This window comes from Archocentrus centrarchus, chromosome 9 (assembly GCF_007364275.1).
Source record: "Archocentrus centrarchus isolate MPI-CPG fArcCen1 chromosome 9, fArcCen1, whole genome shotgun sequence".
Lineage (NCBI taxonomy): Eukaryota > Metazoa > Chordata > Actinopteri > Cichliformes > Cichlidae > Archocentrus > Archocentrus centrarchus.
This window is the reverse complement of record NC_044354.1, coordinates 17,797,272-17,822,332: the sequence shown is the minus strand read 5'-3', so window position 1 is coordinate 17,822,332 and position 25,061 is coordinate 17,797,272. Positions and strand designations below refer to the sequence as shown.

Here is a 25,061-nt window from a genome sequence, read left to right as displayed (position 1 = left end):
GCAAACACACCAAATTACACATCTGTTCACTTGCGACTTCACACAGCCATGCACACACACACACGCACGCACACACATAAATATATGTATAAACGCAGACTTGCGAACACAAACAAACTTGAGGTCAGAATTTATTCCATGGTGGCCATAGAAATCTGGTTGCTGTGTGATAATTGTCTTGCAGGACTGACATGTGCAAATGTGCAGACGAGTGCCTCCTGCAAATCAAGTTATTCATAATGACCTGCATTACATGCTCATAAACAGTGTATACACACCCAACAGATACAAAAACACACAAAAACTCATCGACTCTCATTATTAACACTCATATAAACATTCACGAGTGCCCACACACAGCACAGTGAGTCAAACCTCATGCATGATTAAACCAGGCATCCTTGGGGACAATGTGTTTTCATATTGTCAGATTTTGTTTAACAATATAGCAAAATTACATTAGGATCCAGAGGCAATAATGTTACAATTATTAGAAAAGGACCCCCCTCTTCTTTCCATCTCAACGCTCAATCATCTCCGTGCTTTCAGAGTCAAGGCTAATACTGAGCTCTTCCATTCCCAAATGCCTTTGCAGTGGAGGAGCTCATTTAAGCGGACACACAAAAGTATTTGTGCATGTGTCTGGGAGTATGGCAACACATCTCCTAGCCGCCCATTCTCCAGCTTAATGCGGAACATCCCCTGGGTGATGGCTTTGGCAGCCTCCAAAATGGGAAATCCATATTTGCCAAGGGGGTCATCGGCGGGTTAGGGGGAGAAAAAGTTTTGTGCTGAGAGAGAGGGATGTGCATGCGTGACTTCTCAGGGAGCAAAGTTTTGCATATTTTTTTTTTTTTCCACTGTCTCTTTGTTTGTACCGTGTTTTGGGAAAACATGAATGGGTCGATATTTATAAGAGGTGTTGTGCGAGGCAAGACTTGTGGAGGGTGGTGTTTTCTGATGAGTGCGTGCAGGCGGGGAGGTTGGGTTGAAACCTATTTTCATGAAATGTTTATTTCTTTACTGAACTGTAAACTGTAGTGCATCTCTTTGCCAGTCATGCATTCCTAAGCATACGTGCTTGTTTATTTCATCTCGTCTCTCTTTTTTCCCCCTTGACAGCACCAATGGAGCTTCCCTTGAAAAATAGGAGCTTTAGTTTGACCTCCCACCAGCTGAGGGCGTTAACCCAGCTGGCTTGCACTCTGCTGGGATTTGAGAGCGATGTGAAGGAGTTGGTCACCAACATGATCTTCATTAACTGTACAGGAGACACTCCTGGAGTAAAAGGTATAACTTTGTTACTCCAAAGTGCACACATGCACCTATAAATGGGTGACACAAATTATTTTAAAAAATTGAATTCTTGACCTGAACCGTGAGGGATTTAGTGGCTCTTTCATGCCAAGGGTGACATTTTACCAGAACAGTTTATGTCCACTCATCTCCAAAGTAGAAAATGTTGCAGCAAATCAAAATAAAGATAGTCTGAGTATTTGGTCTTTTCGAAGAAAACAGTTCTCCGATTCATAGGCCATGAGGTTCCAGTCATTGATTTAATAAATATTAAAACATGATGTCATCATAACCAAATGCCTGTGGAAGACTTTGAATTTTGGACTGACTTTTTAGACAGTGTCTCCCTCACCACCATCAAAACCTCATATCAGGGAATATAAAGTGTTTCAAGAGGTCAGACAACAAAAGTGATACAAAAAAGGCCAGTCCGTAGCTTTTGTTGTTTTCACCTTTTGAAGATATCAAATATATGTTCTCAGTTTGTTACAGAGTTTATAATTAGAGCTTACAAAAAGTGGTCCGACAGAGAAAATGTCCAGTGAGCCCACTTTGAGCCCCTTAGTACTAATTGAACATTGTTTTGAACACCACCGCCTACCTGAGTATTGTTGTTGACCATGTCCATCCCTGATGGCTGCTTCCAGCAGGATAAAGCACATCACAAAGCTCAAATAATCTCAACTGGTTTTTTTGAACACAACAGTGAGGACACTGTAGTCAAATGGCCTCCACGCTTACCAAATCGCAATCCAAAAGAGCGCCTTTGGCATATTGTAGCAAAGGAGAGCCGCAACATGGATGTGTAGCCACCAAATCTGCAACAACTGTGTTATGTTATCTTTCAATACATATATGTCAATAGGGACCAACATCTCTGAGGAATGTTTCCTGTACCTTGTTGAATCTGTGCCACAGTTCTGAAGGAAAAAGAAGGGTTAGGGTTGGTACAGTTATCTGGTACTAGCAAGATGTACCTAATAAAGTGTCCGGTAAGTGTATAAGATTATATCTATATATAAAAATAAAATTCTCTTTTCAAAACAGTGGTCACACAAGAAATACCTTTAATTGGATATACATGTGTCTAAGTGTTGAGTAGGGAATTTACAGAAAACTATCAACCTATAATAAACACACACACACACACACACACACACACACACACACACACACACACACACACACACTGCACTACTTGTTCTTTCCAAAAGTCTTGAGTTGTGTCTGAAGAAATGTGTTATTTTAGTTGGGAATTATCTGGGGTGTTATATAAGCCTTTAGTATCCCTTTCCTCTCTCCCCTTTGAACTGCTGCTGCAGAAATGTTAAATGAAAGCTTTTGGTGCATGGAGTAATTTCCATAAAGGTTACATTTACAAAAACAAGACTTGCAGAAAGGCTCAATTTACAGAGAGGTAAACAGCCTTTAAAGGGCAGTTATCCAAATCATTAATTCCAGGCAATCAAACAGCTTAATTACCAGAAATTCATCAGATGGGCTTAAAGGTCAAAAAGTGATGCGCTTGCTGCTTCCTCCTTCTTCCATTGCATGCGGTCTTGTTCAGCTAAATTGCCTTGCCTGGGGTCTTACTCTTCGCCTCCTGATTAGGAAACTGTGGCCTTGATGTTCAGGCTTTTTAATTGCAACCCTAACCCAACATCCTGTACGCTTGTCTTCACGTCAGCCCCCCCCCCCACCACACCACACACTCCTCATCCCTCCACACAATCTCCCTTCATGGAATTACTCCATATATGGTTGATACTATCTGGGATCAAATCACATTTAAACTTCAAATTTAGACTTTTAAAGCAAATGCCAGCAGCAATTTTTCTACTCCATTTGAGGCATATGCATTTATACCTCTCCTGTTGGCCAACGGGGAAATAACACCATGATTAATATAGAAGTATTCATTCTAAATAATCCATAGACTTGGAAGCTACTACAGATTATCATGATTCCCTTTCATTTTCAAATCGGGATAACTTGAAATTTTGACCAAGCAGGTCAGTCACATTGTGGAATAAATTTCTTTAAATTAATCAAATTCTTAATTGTTTGTTTAGGCATCTTGAAAAAGAGCAAACAGGATTTGGACATGACAACTGAGAGCAGGAAATCCACCACAAAAACTACAGAGGTACGACTTTTGCATGTTTCTGTACTGTTACAACAATTTTATATCATTCAGGCTTATTAACATTTTCTGTGATTATTAAGTGAAATGGAACAGGTGAAGTGTTCCCTTCAGCAATTCAGACCTTAATTGGCTGTTGGCTGATCTCCTGTTTTTCAGGCACAGGTTCTGGAGTTTAACTGGAGGTCAGCATTTAGGGGACTGGTCCCTCACATGGAGCATTGTGTAAAGGTGGTGCTGGATGATGTTTGTGCAAAGAATCTACAACAAGAAGAGGAATTACATTCTTCTGGACACATCTCTGTCTCTCTGAGCCCAGTTACTAGACACACCTTCATCACTGCCAGCAACACACATCTCAGAGACGACTCCTCCTATGCCCACTCAGAGAGAGAGACTCCCAGAATGATAGCCAAGGTACTTTGCATATAATATAAAGTAAACTGATATTTAATTTTGATTTGATTTAAGTACATTTGCTTCAGGACAGTCCTTAAGTCGTTCTGGTTATTAGAACATAGTTATCCAATGATTCTTGTCACACAAGCTGCGCTGGAGGAATGTTTTGTTTTTGATAAAATGAATCTGCTAATATAGTGCAGGGCCTCAATCAAGCAAAAGCAGAATTTCTCCTGTGGTTACTTCGTTTGTCTTTAATTTTCTGTCTTTCTTTAAGAATAAAACTTAAAAAAAAAAAGGCAGAGGCAGGCTGGAATTAACTTCTGAATTCTCCCATTGTTAACACCCCCATTGCTTTATACACTGCTCCAAAAAAATAAATTAATAAATTAAAGCAACACTTTGAAAATATATCAGATCTCAATGGGAAAAAACAAATCACGCTGGATATATATATATATATATATATATATATATATATATTATATATATATATACCGATAGGGACTGTGTAATGTGTTAGGAATGAAAGAATGCAACATTGTTTGATGGAAATGAAAATTATCAACCTGCGGAGGGCTGAATCAAAGTGAAAAAGTGATATGGCATTTTGCTAAAATTTCACTGCAGCAAAATCAAACATCAAAATGGTGCTCAGTAGTTTGTATGGCCCTCTCATGCTTGTATGCATGTGTGACGATGTCGGGGCATGCTCTGATGAGATGACGGATGGTGTCCTGGAGGATCCCCTCCCAGATGTGGAACAGGGCATCATTGAGCTCCTGGACAGTCTGAGGTGCAACCTGGTGACATTGGACGGACCAAAAAATAATGTCCCAGAGGTGTTCTTTTGGGTTTAGTCAGGTGAGAGTGAGGGCCAGTCAGTGGCATTAATTCCTTCATCCTCCAGGAACTGCCTGCATGCTCTTGCCACATGAGGCTGGGCACTGTTGTGCACCAGGAGGAACTCGGGACCCACTGCACCAGCGTCGGGGCTGACAGTAAATCCAAGGATTTTATTTTATTTAACCTTTATTTAACCAGAAAACACATTTTGATTAAAATCTCTTTTTTAAAGAGTGTCCTGGGCATGACAGCTGTAACAAAAACACAAATTAAAAAAAAATGTAAACAGAAACAGAAAACAGCCATACAAGTCAACAGGATAATTAAGTAAAAAAAAAAAAAAAGCATGTCATTAAAAATCAAACAAAACATTTACAGCTTGTTGTGGTCACTTGCAGGTTATTTAAAAGTGCCTTAAACTCACATATTGAGACCAGGTCCTTAAGTGTGAGGTCTTTTTGAATTTCATTTCATGTAGAAGGAGCAATGAATTGGAACACTTTTTTGCCTGTCTCAGTCCTGACTTTAGGAACAGACAGCAATAAACAATCCTGAGACCTTCAGAGGATAAGGACCTGAACTCTTCTGTTGCAAGTGGGTCTGAAGGTAGGAGGGATGCAGACCTAGTACACACTTATATATAAGAACGCATCAGTGTTTGAATCTGCAAACATGAAGGGAGGGCCATCTGACACACTCGTACAGCAAACAATTTCATCCTGATCCCCAATGGCAGTCAAGGTGCTGTCAACTAGCCTGTAGAGCATCCCTCCATGGATATGCCTCAGACCAGCGCTGACCCACCACCAAACCAGTCAGTCTGAACCATGCTAGAGGCAGCATAACGTTCCCAATAGCTTTTCCAGACCCTTTCACATCTGTCACATGTGAAAAGCACAGGGTGCCAGTCATGGACCTGCCAATTCTGGTATTCTATATCAGATCAGGTTCCACGGTGCTGGGCAGTGAGCATAGGTCCCACCAAAGACCCTCAGGCCATCCTCATGAAGTCTGTTCTGTTTGGTCAGAGGCATTCACACCAGCGGCCTGCTGGAAGTCATTTTGTAGGGCTCTGGCAGTTCTCATCCTGTTCTTTCCTTTTTGCACAAAGGAGCAGATAATGGTCCTGCTGATGGTCCAGCTCTCCTAGATTTAACTGCCTGTCTCCTGGAATCTCCTCCATGCTCTTAAGACTGTGCTGGGAGACACAGCAAACCTTCTGGCAATGGCACATATTGATGTGATTTCCTGGAGGTGTTGGACTACCTGTACAACCCCTGTAGGGCCCAGGTATCACCTCATGCTACTGTAGTGACACTAACAAATGCAAAACTAGTGAAAAAAACTGTCAGAAAAGATGAACAGGGAAAAACTGTCAGTGGCCTCCACCTGTAAAGCCATTCCTGTTTTTTTTTTTTTTTTTTTTCGGGGGGGGGGGGGTGCCTCATTGTTGCCCCTCTAGTGCACCTGTTGTTAATTTCATTAACACCAAAGCAGCTGAAACAGATTAACAACCCCCTCTGCTACTTAACTGACCAAATCAATATCCCAGAAGTTAACCTGACTTGATGCTATCTCTGATTAAAAAGTGTTCTTTTAATTTTTTTGAGCAGTATATTAATTACATAGACTGTCTTTTCTAACATTTAATACCAACTGACACTAATTCAAAACCTTTTTTCACACACTGCCTTTCTCCTTCATTCAATTTGTTTGTATACTAAATGTGTAAAACTCAAGAGTCTGTATGAAACCCTCACTGTCACGCCATCTTGTGTACTAGCTTATTTTGCCACATACAGTGGACTCACTGTCCTGTTCACCCAAAACAATGCAGGTCTACAAACAATACCCAGACCCAAAGAGAATAATGTTTTTTGTTGTCCCAGCAGAAAGCTCTCTGTAAAAGAGAGTCCAAACAATTTGGGCATGACATCTTAGAACGGTGCCTCAGAAACAGTCATCAGTATTACCAGACTTCTCTAGGGACCAAAAAAACACCAACAACAGCAAGAAGTATCCGAGAACGATGATGGGTGATACTACATAGTTTGAGAAAGGTATTGGATGAGGAAAATGGAGGTTCTAGGGATGATCTAAGGATGTATTATGAAGGCAAAGAGGCTTGATTAGTGAACACAGTAAAGCAGGCTAGGTAGAGGTGAGAGAGGGCCTGGGAAATGGCAGGGGGAGGCGAAGCAGAAACCAGAGTGTGACATTTATCCTAGAAGGAAAGACCAGTGTCTAATGTAACAAGGTTTAGAATTTAAGTTTCTACAAGAGGATCTCCAGTGTTAGAGGGTGGACAGCCACATACACACTGGCACTATGCTATTTTTTTTTTTCTTCTTTGGCTTTTCTTCATTTTCTCTGCTGTTTTAAATTTTTCCGAACAACTTTTCAGGGAGTTGTGCCTGAAACTTTCCCCAACTAACATTCATCTTCCTCTCAACTACCCACCACTCTCCTCTGCACTGAACACTGTTCAGACTCTTATCATTACTGCCTCACCTCTCTTCCCTCCTCCTCCTCCTCCCACTCTCTCCTCCCCTAACGCTTTTACACTGACAGTATTTGTGGCTCTCACTGCTAACGAGTGTCAGAATTTGTCTGTACTCAGGACCTGTACAGCGTATTTATGTGTAGGTCAACGCTTCAAAGATGAGAGTCTTTCAGCCCAAAGGTTATACATGCATGCATTTGCATTCAATAGCACTGAGCCAGACAGATAGTAAGAATGAATGAATATATATATATATATATATATATATATATATATATATATATATATATGCTCAAACATGCCTTAGTGTTTGAGCAAATTACTTTACAAGACAAAACCTTGAAAACTGCTGGTAGAAAGGCATTATGATGGATCAATATTTCTCACATTTATATTCATTTGTTCATACCTCAGTCCTTGCTTTTTTTTTTTTATCTAAACCCACTTTCCACTGTCTGTATTACCATAAATATGTAGGTTGCAATGATACTGTTCATCCATCACAGTACTTGATGTACTTTTATTATTGACAGGTAGATAAATTACAAATAGCCTCCTTTCAACAGCTGTAACTCGCCTTTCTGTCAGAACCTGGGATTGAACTCTCCTTGTTTTACTAGACCCTTCTAACCTTCATGCTAGCTTTCTATTATAACAGCAGACGTGCCTTTTCTGTATTCAGACTTCAGCAAAGCCCTCACCTGCGTGTTCATTTCTTCACTTGTCTGTCTACTCCACATTCTGCACACACAAACAGGCCTCGCTAGCACTTAAAAACTTTATAAAATCTCTTTCACCTTGCTGCAGTAGTCCTGGTGGGATCCCACGCTTTGATCTTAGCTAGTTGAGGTTTCAGTCTGACTTCGACTGGCTTCAGTATGTGTGTGTTTATATGCCTGCCAATGCTGTATTTGTATGCTTTGTCAGGGTCTCTCCATCACGCTGACTTTTTTTTTTCTCTAAAATTTAAGCTCCTAATTCCAACATTCAGTCTTGTATTAACTTATTTGTCCACGTGGTCATTGTTTCCACACCCCACTGAAAGCTTTTATGGAAAACATTGTTTGAAGAGATTGTGAGATTGTTGATTGTGTACGTATTGTTAGCTAGAGCTAGAAACAGAGTGCCAGACTTCTCAGTCCTAACCAACAGTGAATGACTGTGAATGACTGGTTTATTAAACTGAAATAGTCTTCTGAGTAGTATTTTCTTCACTCAGTGTGGCCTAGATAAATTGATCCAGAAGACAGGAAATCCACCGGACTCATAACTCCGATACATACATTGTTTTAGGTCTATGCTTTTGGATTCACAAGTACAGTCGTCTGAAAAGACTCTTTGAAGTCATGTGAAAAATTAAGTACACCATTACTGTGTTCATAGAAATTAAGAGGGTAAGTAGCAGCCAGGTGCTGCTAATCAAATGCATTTGATTAACTGATCATCAGTAAGTGTGAGCACCTTTATAAAAGCAAAAGTCTTGGCAGTTTGCTGATCATTCTACAATGGGAAAAACTATTCACAAGTGGAAAACATTCAAGACAGTTGCCAGGATCTTCCCAGGTGTGGAACTCCCATCAAGTTCACCCCAAGGTCAGACTGTGCAATGCTCAGAGAAACTGTAAAAAAAAACCCAAGAGCTATATCTCATGTTAAATGTTAAAGTTCAAGACAGTACAATAAGAGAAAGGCTGAACAAGTATGGCTTGTTTGGAAGGGTTGCCAGGAGAAAGCATCTTTTCTCTGCAAAGAACATGGCACCTTGCAGTCATTGAGTTGACCATGAACTCCTCTGTATACCAAATATTCTAGAGTGAAATGTGAGGCCATCTGTCCAGCAGCTAAAGTTTGAGTAAAATTGGTTCATGCTCCTCCCTCCCTCTAACTTTCTCTAAATTTTTCTTTTTTCTTTCCTATGAGGCCGTCTGACTTCCACCTCTTTGTAACATTTCTGTTAGACCGGAGCTACCCTGATTAATGATGTTATAATTTGACTATTGCTTTTTTTTTTTTTTAAATTTGACCTAATACTGTGAATTTTTAACAGCAAAGATTATGTCAAGTGCATGCCTGCAGACATTTATATTCAGCATTTGCGCTTGTCACTGTTTTCAGTAGAAGGCATACACAAGAAAAATGTCTGTGTGATACTCAGCTCAGTCTTGAATCCTTGTCATTCCGATGACTTCTCACAAATATTCCATTATTTACATCTAATGAGGTCTCTTTCTACTGTTTTTTTTTCTTCTGTGTTTCCTCTTCCTGACAGATTTTCCCTCTGTTACTGAGATCATCTTGTCTCATGTTTGCTTTCTCTCTTTCCCCCCGCCTCAGTTCTGTGGGGCAATCATGACTGAAATGGATGCCTTGCTACCACTGGCAGCAGCCTGCAACGACAGCTCTCTTCTGCAGGTGCGATCAAGCTTTATAGAGTCATGTGGCAGAGCAGCATTTGCCATGCTGGGTCGTTTACAGGAGAGGGCCCTGGAGGTACCGTCCTCTGCACCCCTGAAGAACTTGCATGCTCTACTGGCCACATGCATTTATGTGCACCAACGACTAGAGCACTACAACGCCAGGCTGAAGGATTCAAATACTACTGCAGCTAAAATGTAAGAATATAAGTGTGTGTCTGTTGACTGAGCAGTTTGTTGAGCAGTTTTGTTTAAACTGCTCACAGCTGATAAATTTATTTGCACTGCTTCAGGGCTTCATCTTGTTCCCAACTGTGACTAATTTTTAGGCCTTGGCACTGGTGACTGCCATGGATGATGGAATTATGTCTGCTGGTTGTTATTTAATTCCTATTACCATGAATAAAATATCTCTAGAAAGCTTTGATAGCATTTATTTCAATTTGGCACAAACATTTACTTGGGCTAAAGGGAGAACTGATAGGTCAAAGGTTGCTTGCAACTTCAAATCTGTATCCGTCTTTTGAATACTAGACCTTTAGGAAATTTGACAACACCTGGCACAACACTCACTTGGATTCAAAGCTGAACTCATTAGAATTTGTCAGAGGTCAAGAGTCAAGTTCACTGTAAACTCACAAAACCCACTAATTATAACTTTGACATGAAATTTCACACTTTGGTCCAACAGGATAAAATGCTGGCCTATTGTGTTTAAAAGGTCAAAGGTCATCTTAACTGCAGCACCGTAATGTTCCCCATAATGCTTTACTAGTCATTATTCAACTGCATAACTAAGGAACACATGGGGAGATTGTGATTATTTTTCACATTTGGTTGGATACTGAATTGGTCGCCATTATCTCTGCTGTCCACTTAGTGTGCTTCTTGAAAAAAAAAAACTATAGAAACTACAACTTCACTTATAGACGGAGGCATATCTACACTGCAGATATGGAAAACACAACCAAATACACACAACACTGCACATATAACATAATCATTTACAACAATATAGTGGTTTAGAGTACCCTTGTCCAAATTTGCTTTAAATTTGATAACTTAGCATTCATAGCTTGACAGTTAGCTCAGCTGGACAGAGTTGGCTCAGCTTTCATCAGTTAACTGCAAAAAATGGGCAGAGATGTTTATTTCAATAACAATGCCTAAAGCAAAGTTGGCTGGTTATGAAGTCTTATAATTACTAGATTCTATGATCTGCTTGTTATGCTAACAAGTCTGCTCAGACTCATGGCCATGCACATTCTGCACTGTTTTGCTAGCTAAATTAACTAATATTAAACCAAAGCAAACAAAGAAATAATGTGATACTAGGGAAAGTCATGTTTTTCAAGTGTCTCTCCCCCACATTTAAGGCTACACTAGCAGCATTTAGTTATTTAGCATTATATTTTATTATTATCTGCTCTATTTACCACTGCCTTGATTTTTTTTTCTTCTCTTGCTCTTTTTCTTCCATGTGTTTTCCACTCCCAGAAGCGTAACACTTCTTCATTTTCCTTGTCATTAGGTTTGTTTAAACAGAATCATGCGTGCCACTTGCAATGGGAGGGAGTGGAGTTTGGTGGGGTTCCCTTAAGGAGGTCATCTCTCTCCTTCTGTCATTCCAAACTTTGCAGATTGCCACTATTGTAGTTAAGTGTTTGTCAGCCCTCGAGCCCACCTCCCCTGACTGACCTGGGCCTAGTGGCAAGTGCATCACTGAAATCATCAGTAGTTACCATTAGCAGCTGTCAGGCAGCTTAGCAGAACTGTATTACAAGCACTTGTACCACAGACTTAAATATTATTTCACAACTTGCTCCAGCTACTGTGTGTAAAACATATTTTCATATTATTATTTAGTCTTATTTGAATGAAAATATAAATATTTATTATGCAAACGGACTGAAGCAGTGAATTTAGAGTAATTTTTTTTTCAGAATTTAGAAAATAGAAAACTTTAAAATGATTCTTGAAATTCTTGGAAATTCTAGATTAAAGGGGGGGGGGTAATCAGAGAGGTTCAAAAAGACTGAAAGTGGGATAACAACACCCACAGTGTCCCCATCTGCTGCGTTTTTCCATCCGTTTTCTTAACTGTTTTTATGCCCCCTATTACCCCTTTAAACTCTGCTCGCCACAGGTCCCCTTTAAAGGTATCCTTGATGCCGTTTGTGCTTCTGTTTTCCCACCCTTGGCCCTGTGCCCGCCCCCCCCTTCCACCTGCACTTGCATGGTGCCCCCTTTGGTCATAAAACACTTTTCCTCTCTTTACACCATTAACTCTCCCTGGTTTTAAGTCCCCTCTCTGGAAAATATAAAGGCAGGTGGATTTAAAGGGTATGAAATGTCACACTAAACTTTTGTAATAAATCATCTATTCTTTCATCTAATCTTTTCACCCGTGCCTTTGATAGCTCCCTGTACATACATGACAGTAGTTAATTATGCATATGCATTACAGGATTCTGCGCTGTTGAACTCTTGACCCTAGTAAGGCGCTTTCTTTTTCTTTAATGTGCCTTGTGTATTAGATTGTGTTTTCTGTCACTACCTTTAAAGGTCTGTTTCTTTCCTCTGTGCCTAGAACCCTGACCCCACTACCTGTGCAGAAATACAAAGATACAGTCGAGGCCATGAGAGAGCAGTTGATCAGCTACTGTGTCCAAGTTTGTTATACCTGCATTCTTCAGGACGCAGAGAGCCACCATTGGGCTGACCCCAAACCTTTCTATGAGGTAAAATGCCCTTACATTCCCCATATTCTATTTGATTCTATTTACATTTCAGTTATTTTCATTTTTTGTAAAAGTTTTATCTTTTATAGTGAGAAAATATTTTGAAAATTTGTCGAGTGGGCGATAATAGGAGAATTGAGTGGTCGGATTGACAGAGTCAAAATATGTGTCATATATTTGCGTATTAGATGGATCATATGCATGTCCACGCACAATAGTGATATGCTTGTTACTGCAACAAATGAGGCAGAGATATGGCCAAAAATATGTGTTAAAAGGAGTTTCCCATGTTAAATGTTAAATTCAAGTAGACTGCAAATCCAGAATCTGGACTGGATCCACATGGTGTTTGGTTTGGCACTAGTTCTTGGACCTCCACAACTGTGTACCAAATATCAGATATATCTGATTTTTTTTTTTTTTTGCCCTATGTTAAAGAAGGGGATTTTGTTCAGTTTTTCTGGATTTTTTATTTCATTTTTTTTGTCTTGACCCAATTATGGCAAAAATTTAATCAAATAATCTAGCCATCACTGGCTGGCCAAATGTGCAAATTTAGTATGGACTGGTAGTTTTGCTGTAATATTGTTAACAAACAAAAAATAAACATATAAAAACATTACCCCGTTCCCACTTTGGTCAAAGGGTCAAAAGCTTGTTGTCATACACTTGTGTAAGTTTTGCTAATATACGTGCATGTTTGGGGGCTATAATATTGCACAACCCCAATTAAAAAAGTGCAACATAAAACAGCTCTAGTGTTGTTGCGTATTGATTTGATGTCGTTCACTATGAAAATTTCAATGCCAGTGTCTTAGGAAGCTTGTTGGGTAGATTTTGAGGAACTCTAGGAATTATACCCTAGAGCTTTCTTGTTTCTTCTTTTCATTCCCACAATACACCTTTACCTCCCACTCTCCCACTTCTAACTCAGTCTTCTACTCTGAGCTCCCTGAGAACATCTGTGGCTTCCATGCTGCCCTGGGGGCTCCAGGGATTCAGCTGTCTGAAGTCTGCAGTCTACACTGGGACTGTCTGGAAACAGCATAGGGCCCCTGGAACTCCCCTACCTTTATGCCCTTAAACAAATCTAAACCTCCCCTCTCTCTTTTTGCTTTTGACTTTTTTTTTCTCTTTGTTCTTCCCTCCTTCCCTGGGTCACTGGTGTCAGACAGGCCTGCTGCGTGCAGGTGTGTGCTTTTGTTCAGCCATCACTGTGTGCATCTGTACAAATGAATGTATGTGTAGATGTACAGCAGCATCTCAGGATGTGAGTTTCATTTGGTATGTCTATGTATGTATCTATATTTTTGATGTCTTATGTGTAGTCTTCATCTCCTGGATCCCCAGCTTCTATCTTTACTCATTCACAGCCTCAGAGAGATACCCTTTACTAGCTTGCTTGTTTCTTTTTATCATTTTACATTGGTATGGACAAAGTGCATAATCGTTATTAGCAGAAAAATATTATTATTATTCTAAATAATGAGATGAATACACTGATCAAAGTTTTGAACATGACCTTGGCTACTAACTCTCTTTAAGATTTTTCCTTCAAAGCTTTTGGGGCCATGTGCTGAATATCATCTTTAAAAAAACAAACAAACAAAAAAAAAAAAACACCCATGATTTTCCAAGCTTAGTTCCTCATCCCAGATTCAGACTTCCCTCTTGCCAGGTCATCATCCTTAAAAAGGAATTTGCTCATAGTTGACCTGGCTGATTAAATAAAGCTTGGGACTGTTTCTGGTTTGGATCCAGCTCCTGTCTGTGTAAGCTTGAGTGAGTTTACAGACAGAAGATGACAACTCGGTTCTGGACATAAAGCTCAGCTGCATTCCCTGTTAATGACCAGTACATGCACGACAGGCTATACAGTGGAGAGGAAGGGAGAAGAAGGGAAGTAAATGAGATAGATTAAGTGAAGAAAGAAGAAAATGGAGTTGAGGAGTTTTGGAAGTGTTAATGTTAGTACCTCATTATAGGATAAATATAAAATGTACAGGTGGGAGAATGCATGCATCCTGCTTTATATTTTACAACAAAGTTGCAGGATGCCAGGATAGTAACGGTTTTTTTATCTGTCCTTTTTTTTTTCCTCTCCTCACTTTCTTCAGAAAAATTCTCGATTTTTGCCCTTCTCTCTTTCACTCTTTTTATGTGTGAGGGTGGATGTGGAAGTGTGTGCTGGTTGTGATGTGTTTGCCAGTCCAGGACTTTAAAGCAGTCTAAAATCCCAGTGGGAGAAGAAACCCAGGTGCAGAGTGCAGGTGGCATGACCACTGAGACATCCTGGTGTTGACAGACCTGCCTGTGTCTGTGCCTTTCTCTTTCTTCTCCTTCAGGTTTTTTTTTTCTGTCTCTCACTCTCTCTCTCTTTCTTGCCTTCTATTTTTATCTCCTCCTCTCTGTTTTTACTTCACTGTCAGTTTCCATATCATAGCATGTCTTCATCTACAACCACCCCTCCCTCAAATCTACCACTTTCTTCCACAGGGCGAGAGGTGTTCCTTCTCAGTGCAGATGTGGTTCTACTTCCTGTGTGGGCTTCGTAGCGACCTGTGGGCGGTCCTTCCGGCAGAGTTGGCCAGGGATGTGCTCGGCCAGGTTCTCGCAGATACTTTACGGCTGCTTGTGCAAAGATATGCCAGAGCCCGGGCTTCATATAAGAGACATCTACAAATCAGGTATTTCATCATGCATATATATATATATATATATATATATATATATACACACACACACTGATATATATACATATAGATATAAAATAGCCTACTAAAACAGTAATACACCAAGCAAATACCTACAGTGCAATTTATGTTTTTAATTACAAATACATATACCATGATCTTTTTAATTTGACTGATTCTAAGATGGACTAACAACTGAGTGGCGCTGTGGTAGAAGCTAATCAAAACTGATAAACAACTGACTTAGTAAGTTGAGCAACTCACAAAAATGCAAGTGGCATGTGCAGTCAGAATTATGTGCATGCCTATCCATTAATGCAACTGCAGCAGACAGAGTCTGAGTTTTAGGAGCGGAGGTGCCGCCCACATGCTGTAGCCCCATGCAGCACACATAGTAGTCCTTTTCCATCACAGGGGCTTTCATCCAAAGGCTATGAGCCTTTGGATGAACTTAGCTTTCTTCCACTCTAGAGTCTCTGCTCTGGGAGTCTGAAACTTTGGCCATTGCTTCAAAAAAAGTTTAGTATTTGTTCATTCGACACATGAACAGAAGTTACAGGATAAACCATGCTCAGCTACGCCACATAAAGTGAAGTCTGCTTCGGCAAAGATAGAGTGCAATATACATGAGATGTCAATGGAAAACCTAGTTTATGATTCTTAGAAATTTGTGTGTTTCTGGAGGGACAGTTATAAAGTGTGAGCATAGGCTAAACAGATGTCTTTTCAAAGCTTCACCAGGTCTCCCCCTGGTTATAGCAGTCACATGGGTGCATGGGTGCTCCTTCTATTCTATCAGTCCTTTCCCTTTTGTCTATAGTACCAATTTAGACCAAAAGGGAGAAAGAAAGAGGTGATGATAGATGATGAGCAGCATTGCCCAGCCAATTAAGAAAGCAGATTTACTAGAGTAAAAGCAGTGGGTGGGTGGAATAGTTTTGCGGTGAGTTCCAAAGCCTGGACACTTTCAACAGTAAAATCAAAAGAGGTTCCTGTTATCTAACTGGCTGTGGAATGAGGCTCATATGAATAGTCGATGATCTTTATGTGTTCTCACCTTTTCAATCACATCTTTTCGGTTTGCTCTACAAATTCACACTTTGTTTCCCCTCCTCCTGTATTCAAGATGTGACATTACAGCAATATTGCTGTATGTGGAGCACCTTATGTGGAGCATGTGTGAAAGTCCTGAGGCCTTGGTGTGCTACAACCCTTCTTCAGTGATTACCATAATAGCAGGAGGTTCAGACTGGCCATACCAAATCCACAACCTGTGTGACCAGCTCCTGACAGTCCTTGTCATTGTCACAGCACCTCTATCCTTGATACATAGGTTAGTACAATATGCACATTATTATTATTTGTTATTTAACTTTATCTATCTATCTATCTATCTATCGATCTATCTATCTATCTATCTATCTATCTATCTATCTATCTATCTATCTATCTATCTATCTATCTATCTATCTATCTATCTATCTATCTATCTATCTATCTATCTATCTGTCTGTCTGTCTGTCTGTCTGTCTGTCTGTCTGTCTGTCTGTCTGTCTGTCTGTGTGTGAATCAGTTCACTAGGATCTACAGCAATGATTTCTGACTGTAGAAGTGTAGTCGGATGGTAACAAAGAGAGGGAAGATAGTCAGAACTGAGGGGACTGCATTAACAGAGGCAACATTGCAAATACTGAGGACAGCTATAAGTATCTTGGAATCTCACAGGCAAATGGGATTCATGAAGGGGCCGCTTGGAAAGTTGCAGAGAGTAAGGCAAATCCTGAGGAGTCATCTGAATGGGAAGAACAAAATCTGGACAATCAACACCTACGGCCTGCTGGTCATCAGATACCCTGCTGGGATAATAAGCTGGCCAAATTAGGAGATGGAAGCCACTGACATAAAGACAAGAAAGCTTCTTACCATGCATGGAGGGTTTCACCCCAAATCCAGCACGCTGAGACTGTACGCTAAGTGGAAGGATGGAGGCTGAGGACTAGTGAGTGTCAGAACCACTATCCTAGATGAATGAATACATCAGAAAGATGGCCACAACTAATCATGTGCTTAGTGAGTACTTCAGACAGCAGAAACCTGAGAAAGAAGGAGCAAGAACAGGAACCATCATGGAATGACAGGCCCCTTTCATGGCATATACCTCTTGCAGATAGAAGAAGTGGCTGATATTGAAAAATTCTATAAATAGCTGGACAAAGCTGGACTGAAAGAGTACAGAGGCACTAATCATGGCAGCTGAGGAACAAGCTCTAAGCACAAGATCAATAGAGGCTGGGGTCTACTGTGGGACTTCCAGATACAGATGCACAAACTGGTGATGGCTAACCAGCCGACATAGTAGTGGTGGACAAGCAGAGGAGGAAGATGTAACATTACCAAGTGAGGACAGCTAAGATACTGTGCAGGACCTTCAAGGTCCCAGGCCTCTGGTAGAGGACCTGAGCTTGGAGGGCAATGACCCCCCACGGGACGGGTGGGGGATTAGCTTCTTTTTTTTATTAAAAAAAAAAAATGTGTACTGAATATTTAGTTGTATCATTTTAACTAGTATGACTGCATTTTTTTGTAAATTAAAAAATGCTGCCATATGCAACAGGACATTTATGATAGATGCAGCAAAGGAGACCTCACCAGACTCACCAACCATTCCTGTTATACGCTGGCTAAATGCTATCAACCCTGACGTCTTCACAGAGCAAGCTATGAGGTATGTAAAACACACCCATCATATCATACGTACAACAGGCACACAAACCGTATACATGTTCACACACAAATGCACATACACACTCTGGTATGCCATGCAATCACACTCCCCTCCATTCGCTGTATAGAGAACCATATGTGATTGTGTTTGGAGTTACAGCTTCATGCTGTATGTGCAGATATATAACCTGCCGCTCAGGCTTCAAGTTACAGTTGTTGTGTGTAATATAACACAGATGCAAGGTAAGAAAGAAAAAGCAAATGAATGAACTACCATTGGCTTTACACATGCATTAATGGGACACACACCTGAATGAACACAATTATGTACATGTGTGTACATTTGTGTCCAGTTACTGTGGTGACCTCCACTGTGCAGTCAATCATACTCTACCCTTGCCCTTGTCTCCACCTTACTCCCCTCTCATCTCCTTCACAGCCAGAGGTGATGTCATTGTACGCTGATGGGGCACAAATCAAACTTACCCCTGCTTCCCTGCTCCTAAGTATCAGAGAACTGAAATTAGTTTATTTTTATGACCTCTTTATTTCTTGCACCTTCATGTGAAGGCGCCAGGAGCCTGCCAACGGCTCGTGGCCAGAACCACAGGTCCTCATCCAGGACTCAACCTTTGTGGCCAAATCTTTCCCCAGTCCATTAAAATAAAGCCCACTGTTATGGTTATTAAATAAAACAATGATAAAAATTATAAAATATGGCAATAAATATTCCAGCAGTGCAGGCTATAAATATTTTCTGTATGTGGTTCTGTATATGCACATTTATACCCTGCGTTATTCGTCATGCCTTTGCATGTGTGTGCGTGTATGTCTGTATCTGTGTGTCTTGGTTTAGTAAGCTGACCCCGTGCTGTAGCTGGATAGATTCATCAGAGCAGTTAAAAGAGGATTTCTTCTGGATTTGCGGTCCCAGTGACATCATAAATTGTGCTGTCAGACCGAGGCATAGTTTTCCTCAGTCAAGCAGCAGGGTGCACCCTGCTCTAGCCTTTTGGCTCAAATAGAATGGTTAATTTCTGGGCAGACACCCCCTGTGCTGCCTCCCGCCTCCTTGCTCTTCAGACAAACTCTGTCCATTCCTTCCATTAGATTTTATTGAGATGTATAAAGTAACATGGAGGCACACACATGTCAGCATGCTCCCACACTCGCACACATACATAACCACAAGCATAGGCTCTGAAGAGTACACGTGCACGCACACATTCACACACACACCAAGGATACGGCTCATTACCCACAGCTGGCTGCAGCCTCTTGGTTATACAAAAGATGAAGGGGTGGGTACTGCTGTATATTCATGTATTTGGCTGTCTCCCAAATGTTAATTTGCTTTTAGCTGGCCAAGATTAGAGCTAATTCCTTCCCGGTGCACACTATAAGTAAGCGAGAATGAAGGCATTTGCAGACTTGGCTTGTGAATGACACTGAAGGAAGTTACCAATGTTACCAAATATTCCCTCCAAACGTGTCATCAAAGACTTCTTTATCTTTCACTTGTGAAGCGTTTTCACTTCTTTGTTGTCTCTTAAACAGACTTCTACCTCACCTGACACTGCAGAACTGTCAACTTTGTTTTCCTTCCGTCTCTTCCATCTCTCTCAGAGATGGCCTTATGGGCCAGGCAGCCTTGGCATGTCAACTGAAGCTACTGACATCTGACCCCGGATGCAATCCCAAGTTGCTACTTCAAATGCTGCTGTACAGAGACTGTCACCTGCCCAGAATACTCCTGGAAAATTCTTGTAAGTCTATTGTTTTTGTGTGTGTGTACATGGATTGTTGTGTACTACTGGAATAAAGGGTATAGTGAGCGTGTGTTGTGTACATGCTGAGCTGTCCATCGTTTGGGAGACAATTAAAGCCACTTTCATTCATTTTTTAAAATTAATTTTTTTTTCATAACTCTGCAATCCCAAAGAGAACATGTCTGGGAAGTGTTTACAGTACCTGTGTTTTAATTGCAGTGCTCTAATATCGTAAGTAAGTTATACAGACCTTGAGTAAGCTCTATCCATTTTATGAAGTTATAATCAGCATCTTTGCTTTCATCATCATTTTCACCTTGGTCATCATCATCACTAAATCAATAGAGCGCAGTAATAAACACTCAACAGGCACAGGCGGAGCACACGGCCTGACCTTTAAAGATTTTCCCTTCCTTCCTTTCTCCACAGTCTTCTCAACAGTCTAACCTTTAAAGACTGTTTTGCACTCGCACATTAATTCACATTATAGCGACCTCATTAATAACAACTCTCACTGTCTTGTTCTCTTGCTCGGTCTGAGTCTGACTCAGAGGCTCCGCAATGCTCCTTTCTGCATGCTGCCGTAAATCAACGCTAGGAGCGCTGACTCTCATGTGTTATCACGGTGACGGGGTAATTAACCAGAAAGCAGACAGACAGAAAGAACAGCTTGACTGAATGCCTACACTACCGTGTGCCACTGCACTTCCCCGTCCATGTATATGCTAGGGTGTGTTTTGGAGCTGTGTTGATTTAAAAAAAATCACAAAAAAAAACTAGTTTAACTAATAGATGGTTAGATGAATCCACACTATTTCAGGTAGAATCTATTCTACCAAATTCAGTGCTTTTTTTTAGTTGTTGATGGTTCATTTTCTAATTCCTTGTATCTGCCTTATCAAAGCACGCTAACCTATTAGAGAACTGGCCAGCCAACTAAATGACCTTCACGTTGTGTAATAATTTGAAAACGTACCTCCTCTACATCTACAGTATCACTTTTCACATTTGCACAGCTTTCCCTAAATTAGGAGGCACACACACACACACACATACGCACACACACAAAACCTTTTTATTATCTTCAGCATGTCTGCTTCCAATTACAGAGGTCTACAGAGAGGGCCCTTGTGACTGGTTGACTGGCTATCCGGAAGATAAACAGGTGTATGCATTGGCTACGTATCAAGGTTGGATAAGCTTAGAGACAGAGAAGGAAAAAAAAAAAAAAAAGCATTTGAGAAATCAGCATAGAAACAAAAACACATTGGAATTATTGTGTGCTGCAGGAGTAGTGGAAACTCCACAGAGATGTGCCAGCACACTGACATGTGTTTTTCTGAAGTCATCTGCTGCTCCATAATGGGATCATTATTATAAGGCACCTAGTTAACCTGCCATGTTATCCAGCACCCCAAGTGGAAATTAATGTTAGTCACCCCTGTTTCCTGGACCACTGCAGCCACAGCAGTGAGATCCAGAACACTCTGTCCTTAAGGACCAATTATTAGACAGGCAGTGAACAAGATGCTGGCTTAATCCACACAATGTCACCTAATAGACTGATTGTAGGTCATGTTGTTTGACCACTTTGGAGTCTACATGTTAGATGTGTTATTATGAATGAAAATAAGCACGACAGATGCAAAGAGAGTCTTAGATACAGGGACACGGAAGAAATCCATTTTCATGAAGTTTGAGCACTTCCTGCCCGAATGTTATTAAGGTGGCTAATGTTGCTGTCACTACGATGCTGCCGCTGATTTAGCCCCATCATTTAAAAATAGTCCAGCATTAGTCAGAAGGAAGCCATGCTGCCCTTCATCACTGCGCCCCCTCATTGACTGCTGCGTTACATACGCTCTCCTATTCAAATAGCTGTCATCTCCCACACAGCAGACTGACAGACCACTGGATGTCTGCCACCTCTGGAGCAATGGGCCTTTCCCCAGCAACCCTTGTCAATTCAACACACACGCACACACTTACTTGTAAGCACATAGAACACATATATAGGCATCCATATGGGTTACACACATACACACACACACACACACACACACACACACACACACACACACACACACACACACACACACACACCTCGATCCTCAGCCCCATTCTAAGACAGCAACCCCCACAAGGACACCCTGTCAAAACCCCTTCCTTTTCACTTCCTGTCTCCATGTACTGTGGATCCCACAGCCAGGGGCTTTGAAATCTGTTTCTTTTTCTGTTTTTTTTTTTTTTTTTTTTTGCCCTTTTTTTCCTCCATCTAACACAGATGTGGATTTTTCTTCTACTCCACAGTGCCTTTTGTTCACCCGTTCTGTTAACATGTGTCAGGTTGGGAAGCCTTGACATTTTCCAGTGTTCTTTTGTTCACCAAAATCAAAATGCTGTTTCACGGGATTGGGTTTTGTATTTTTCTATACCTACATCCATAAGTGTGATATTTTCTGGATTATAATTCAGAAAACCGAATATACACTCACCTACACACCCCTGGGTGTGTGTGTGGGTATCTTTTTGTGCATCCAGTTGTTTGTGTAGGTGCCAAGTGTTCCATAAGATTCAGATTTCATTAATCCACACATTAATTTGTATTGTTCACAGATGTGTCTCATGAAAAAGACTCTTAATTCTTTCAGATTTTTGCCAGGAGAGCAGCTTAAAAATGTCTACAGAGAATCACAAGGCAGGAGATGACTTCATGGTTTCATTATTCAACCTTTTCTCTTACCTGAATAATGTTCCTAAGGCCTTGACTCAGGCCCTTCGGCCATACCTGGAACGGTCACACATATGGGAACATCTCTACACTCTTGCAGGTAAAGTAACAACCAGCGTCTGTGTAATGTTTAGGAACTGCTATCAGTTTTGCTCTTAAAATACCGCTGCAGCATGTTCAAGAATAGACCCTGGTCAATGCTCTATGTATGGCTTATTTAGTGAGTCACAATTACACAACAGTTTTACAACTTTATGTGCACTGCTGCTGTGAAGTTGTGGTTGGTGGGCCTTCTCTGACTTCTCTGCCACTTAACAATTACTTCTGAGTGGGAGATCTGATTTGAAGGGGCACTGGAGTTGAAAATTTCGACTCAGAACTTGGGATTTCCGAATTCCTACGTCAAACTGAGTGCAGTATAATACCCTACATGATGCTTTAAAATACAATGCTGCAAAAGCGTTGTACTTTAAAGCTGTTTAAAATTAACAGAAATTATATGGAGAGGATGGAGAGTTTAGAAGCTGAACTCTTTGGGCTCTTTGTTCTGTTCCTTATGCCTTCATGAGCAGTTTTTGAAGTTTGGCAGGGTACTTATGTCCTTCTACCATGGTGTTGTGTACTTGGTCTGGAACAACATTTAGAAGAATATTGCATTGTAATACAATTCAGTGCACCTGTCAGATTTTATGCTGTGGATAGTTGGTGAATTTTTGAATATAATGGTACATCTGCCCTCAAAGAATATCTGAATGTATATTTTCTCTAAAGGGTTGACACTGCATGAGCATGAGCTAAAGTATGACTATACTTTTACACAGACTGGAATAATTCTCCAACTCTCTCTGCATCTTTCTAGTGCAAGTTTTAATACAGAACTTAATCTGAGCTCCTGTGGAGTATGAAGCTCCTTTTAGTGGTGATTCTTATATCCTGGGTAAGTGGTAATTATTGTAGCATAAATTAGGGTGATTGGAGAAGAGTATTTAGATGGATACAGAGCGAGGGAGGGGTCGATAGAGGGAATGAAGAGGAAGCGAGATAGAGTGTGCCAGAGAAGAATTCTCAATGTCATCCAATCAACATTTATCCTCACAGGGTAATTAGTTTAATTATTGGACTGTTCCAAATCTTTGTATTATAATTTTGGTTACAGGATACCCCCAGTGCCCCCATTTCTATTTAAACTGTTCTCTGAGTTAACTCATAGATTACACTGAGAGCTTCGCTATTTCTCCGCTTACATTGACGTTTCATCACACTGTACCAGGCTGTTTCAAATCAATACACAAGTCAATACAGTTGCAGGTGGTATAAAGTCTGAGAATCAAGTGACTTTGAAAAATAGGTCTAGGTCTCACCTGCCACAGAGCGTTTGTCCTTCAAAAAGCTATATCATTTTCTGTTCCGCTCTCCTCTTTTTCTGCTGCTCTGAGGTCACTCATTTGTTAGGCATCCTTTGAGATTCCAGTGCACTTTTAGTGCCGCCACAATGCTATTTCTCTCGATTGTAGCCTTTGGTTTTACGGCCAGGGCTGTAGGAAGTTTATGAGAGCCATACAACTTCATACTGTAGCTACTCTGCCATCAATATGAGCAGGATATAAAAGGGCAAACCGATGAAGGACGGTACACCTGGAGAAGGTAGTAAGATTCCTGCTATAAGGACACCTGGATTTGATCGGGAACATCTGATTTTAGTTTGACCAAGAGTACATTTGGTGCAGATATTTTAAGAGAATACCTTAAAGCTATATCAATTCATATAAATTATTCCCTGCTGGTTTTTGCCATTGTTTGAAAAGTAGAGTTATTTCTTGACTTGTAAATTGTTGTTTTTATAAAAAAAAAAAGAAAATCCCACAGCAATACAATAACCATAATATGATATGTCAACTAATCTAATGTGGGAGCAGTCACCCTTCATTTCAGTATACAGTAGCATGTTCATAGTACTACAGGGATGAATAGAATAGTAAATTCCTAAATTTCAAAATTAAATGATAGATATAATTGGTATGGTCTGAAATCATTCATTTGATATTGTTTAGGTGACCCCTTTTTTTGCTGTCTGTCTTTACCATTGTCAGACACGACACGGACGGTACCTGTACTCATCAGCTGTGTCCGGGAAATAGTCACAAAATCCACCAATAGCCTTCTGGAACACCTCGTCTCCATGGTTTTGGGTTGGCAGGCCACAGAGGAGCCTGGTGGAGCCTTGTTCAAGCGAGCTGTGCCAGAGAGTATCCTGGCTAAAATACCTAAGGACTGGAACTACACACCATTGGATGCAAAGGGAAAGGACACTGTCCATCAAAGTATGCACAGACTGAGTTTTACAGTTTCAAGAAATTTTAGTATTGCTTTGCTAACATTTCTTTCTCCTTCCAGCTGTCATATCCTTAGCAATTCAAGCATTGTCCTTCATTTTCACCAATCTGCCCATGGCCGTAGCATCCTTGCCACTCCCAGTCCGCTTTCTCTTCCAAGTGGCAGAGAAGCACCTTTCCCAGCATGCCCGGCAGCTGCGGTTAGTGGGCCTGTTGATCTGGGCCGTACTGGGCTGCCTGATCCAGGGCCTAGAGGACCCAGACACACTAGAACAGATCAGTGGTCTGGCTCTTGACCGCTCAGCAAAGGACTGCCTGTCCCTGCTGGCAGAGTGCGTACAGGCTGCTATGGGCGTTCAGCAAAAGGTAAAGGCCATGATATACGTAATAACAACAATAGGTAGAGGATTTGCTTAGAAATTACTATTGATTTTACCAGTCTGTTATTGTGTGGATTTGTACTTTTATA

General features: G+C 40.8%; 1 protein-coding gene across 1 annotated transcript in view; it reads left to right on the top strand.

The window, feature by feature from the left end:
• Positions 1–25,061, top strand: part of kiaa0825 (KIAA0825 ortholog) — a 124,918-nt gene that overhangs the window by 22,132 nt on the left and 77,725 nt on the right. The window contains exons 8-19 of the mRNA XM_030737541.1: positions 1,123–1,290; positions 3,369–3,442; positions 3,599–3,856; positions 9,522–9,799; positions 12,192–12,342; positions 14,839–15,029; positions 16,162–16,368; positions 17,650–17,760; positions 19,386–19,525; positions 22,180–22,359; positions 24,350–24,580; positions 24,654–24,958. Coding sequence (XP_030593401.1) covers positions 1,123–1,290; positions 3,369–3,442; positions 3,599–3,856; positions 9,522–9,799; positions 12,192–12,342; positions 14,839–15,029; positions 16,162–16,368; positions 17,650–17,760; positions 19,386–19,525; positions 22,180–22,359; positions 24,350–24,580; positions 24,654–24,958 — 2,294 coding nt within the window. The remainder of the gene's footprint in view (positions 1–1,122; positions 1,291–3,368; positions 3,443–3,598; positions 3,857–9,521; positions 9,800–12,191; positions 12,343–14,838; positions 15,030–16,161; positions 16,369–17,649; positions 17,761–19,385; positions 19,526–22,179; positions 22,360–24,349; positions 24,581–24,653; positions 24,959–25,061) is intronic.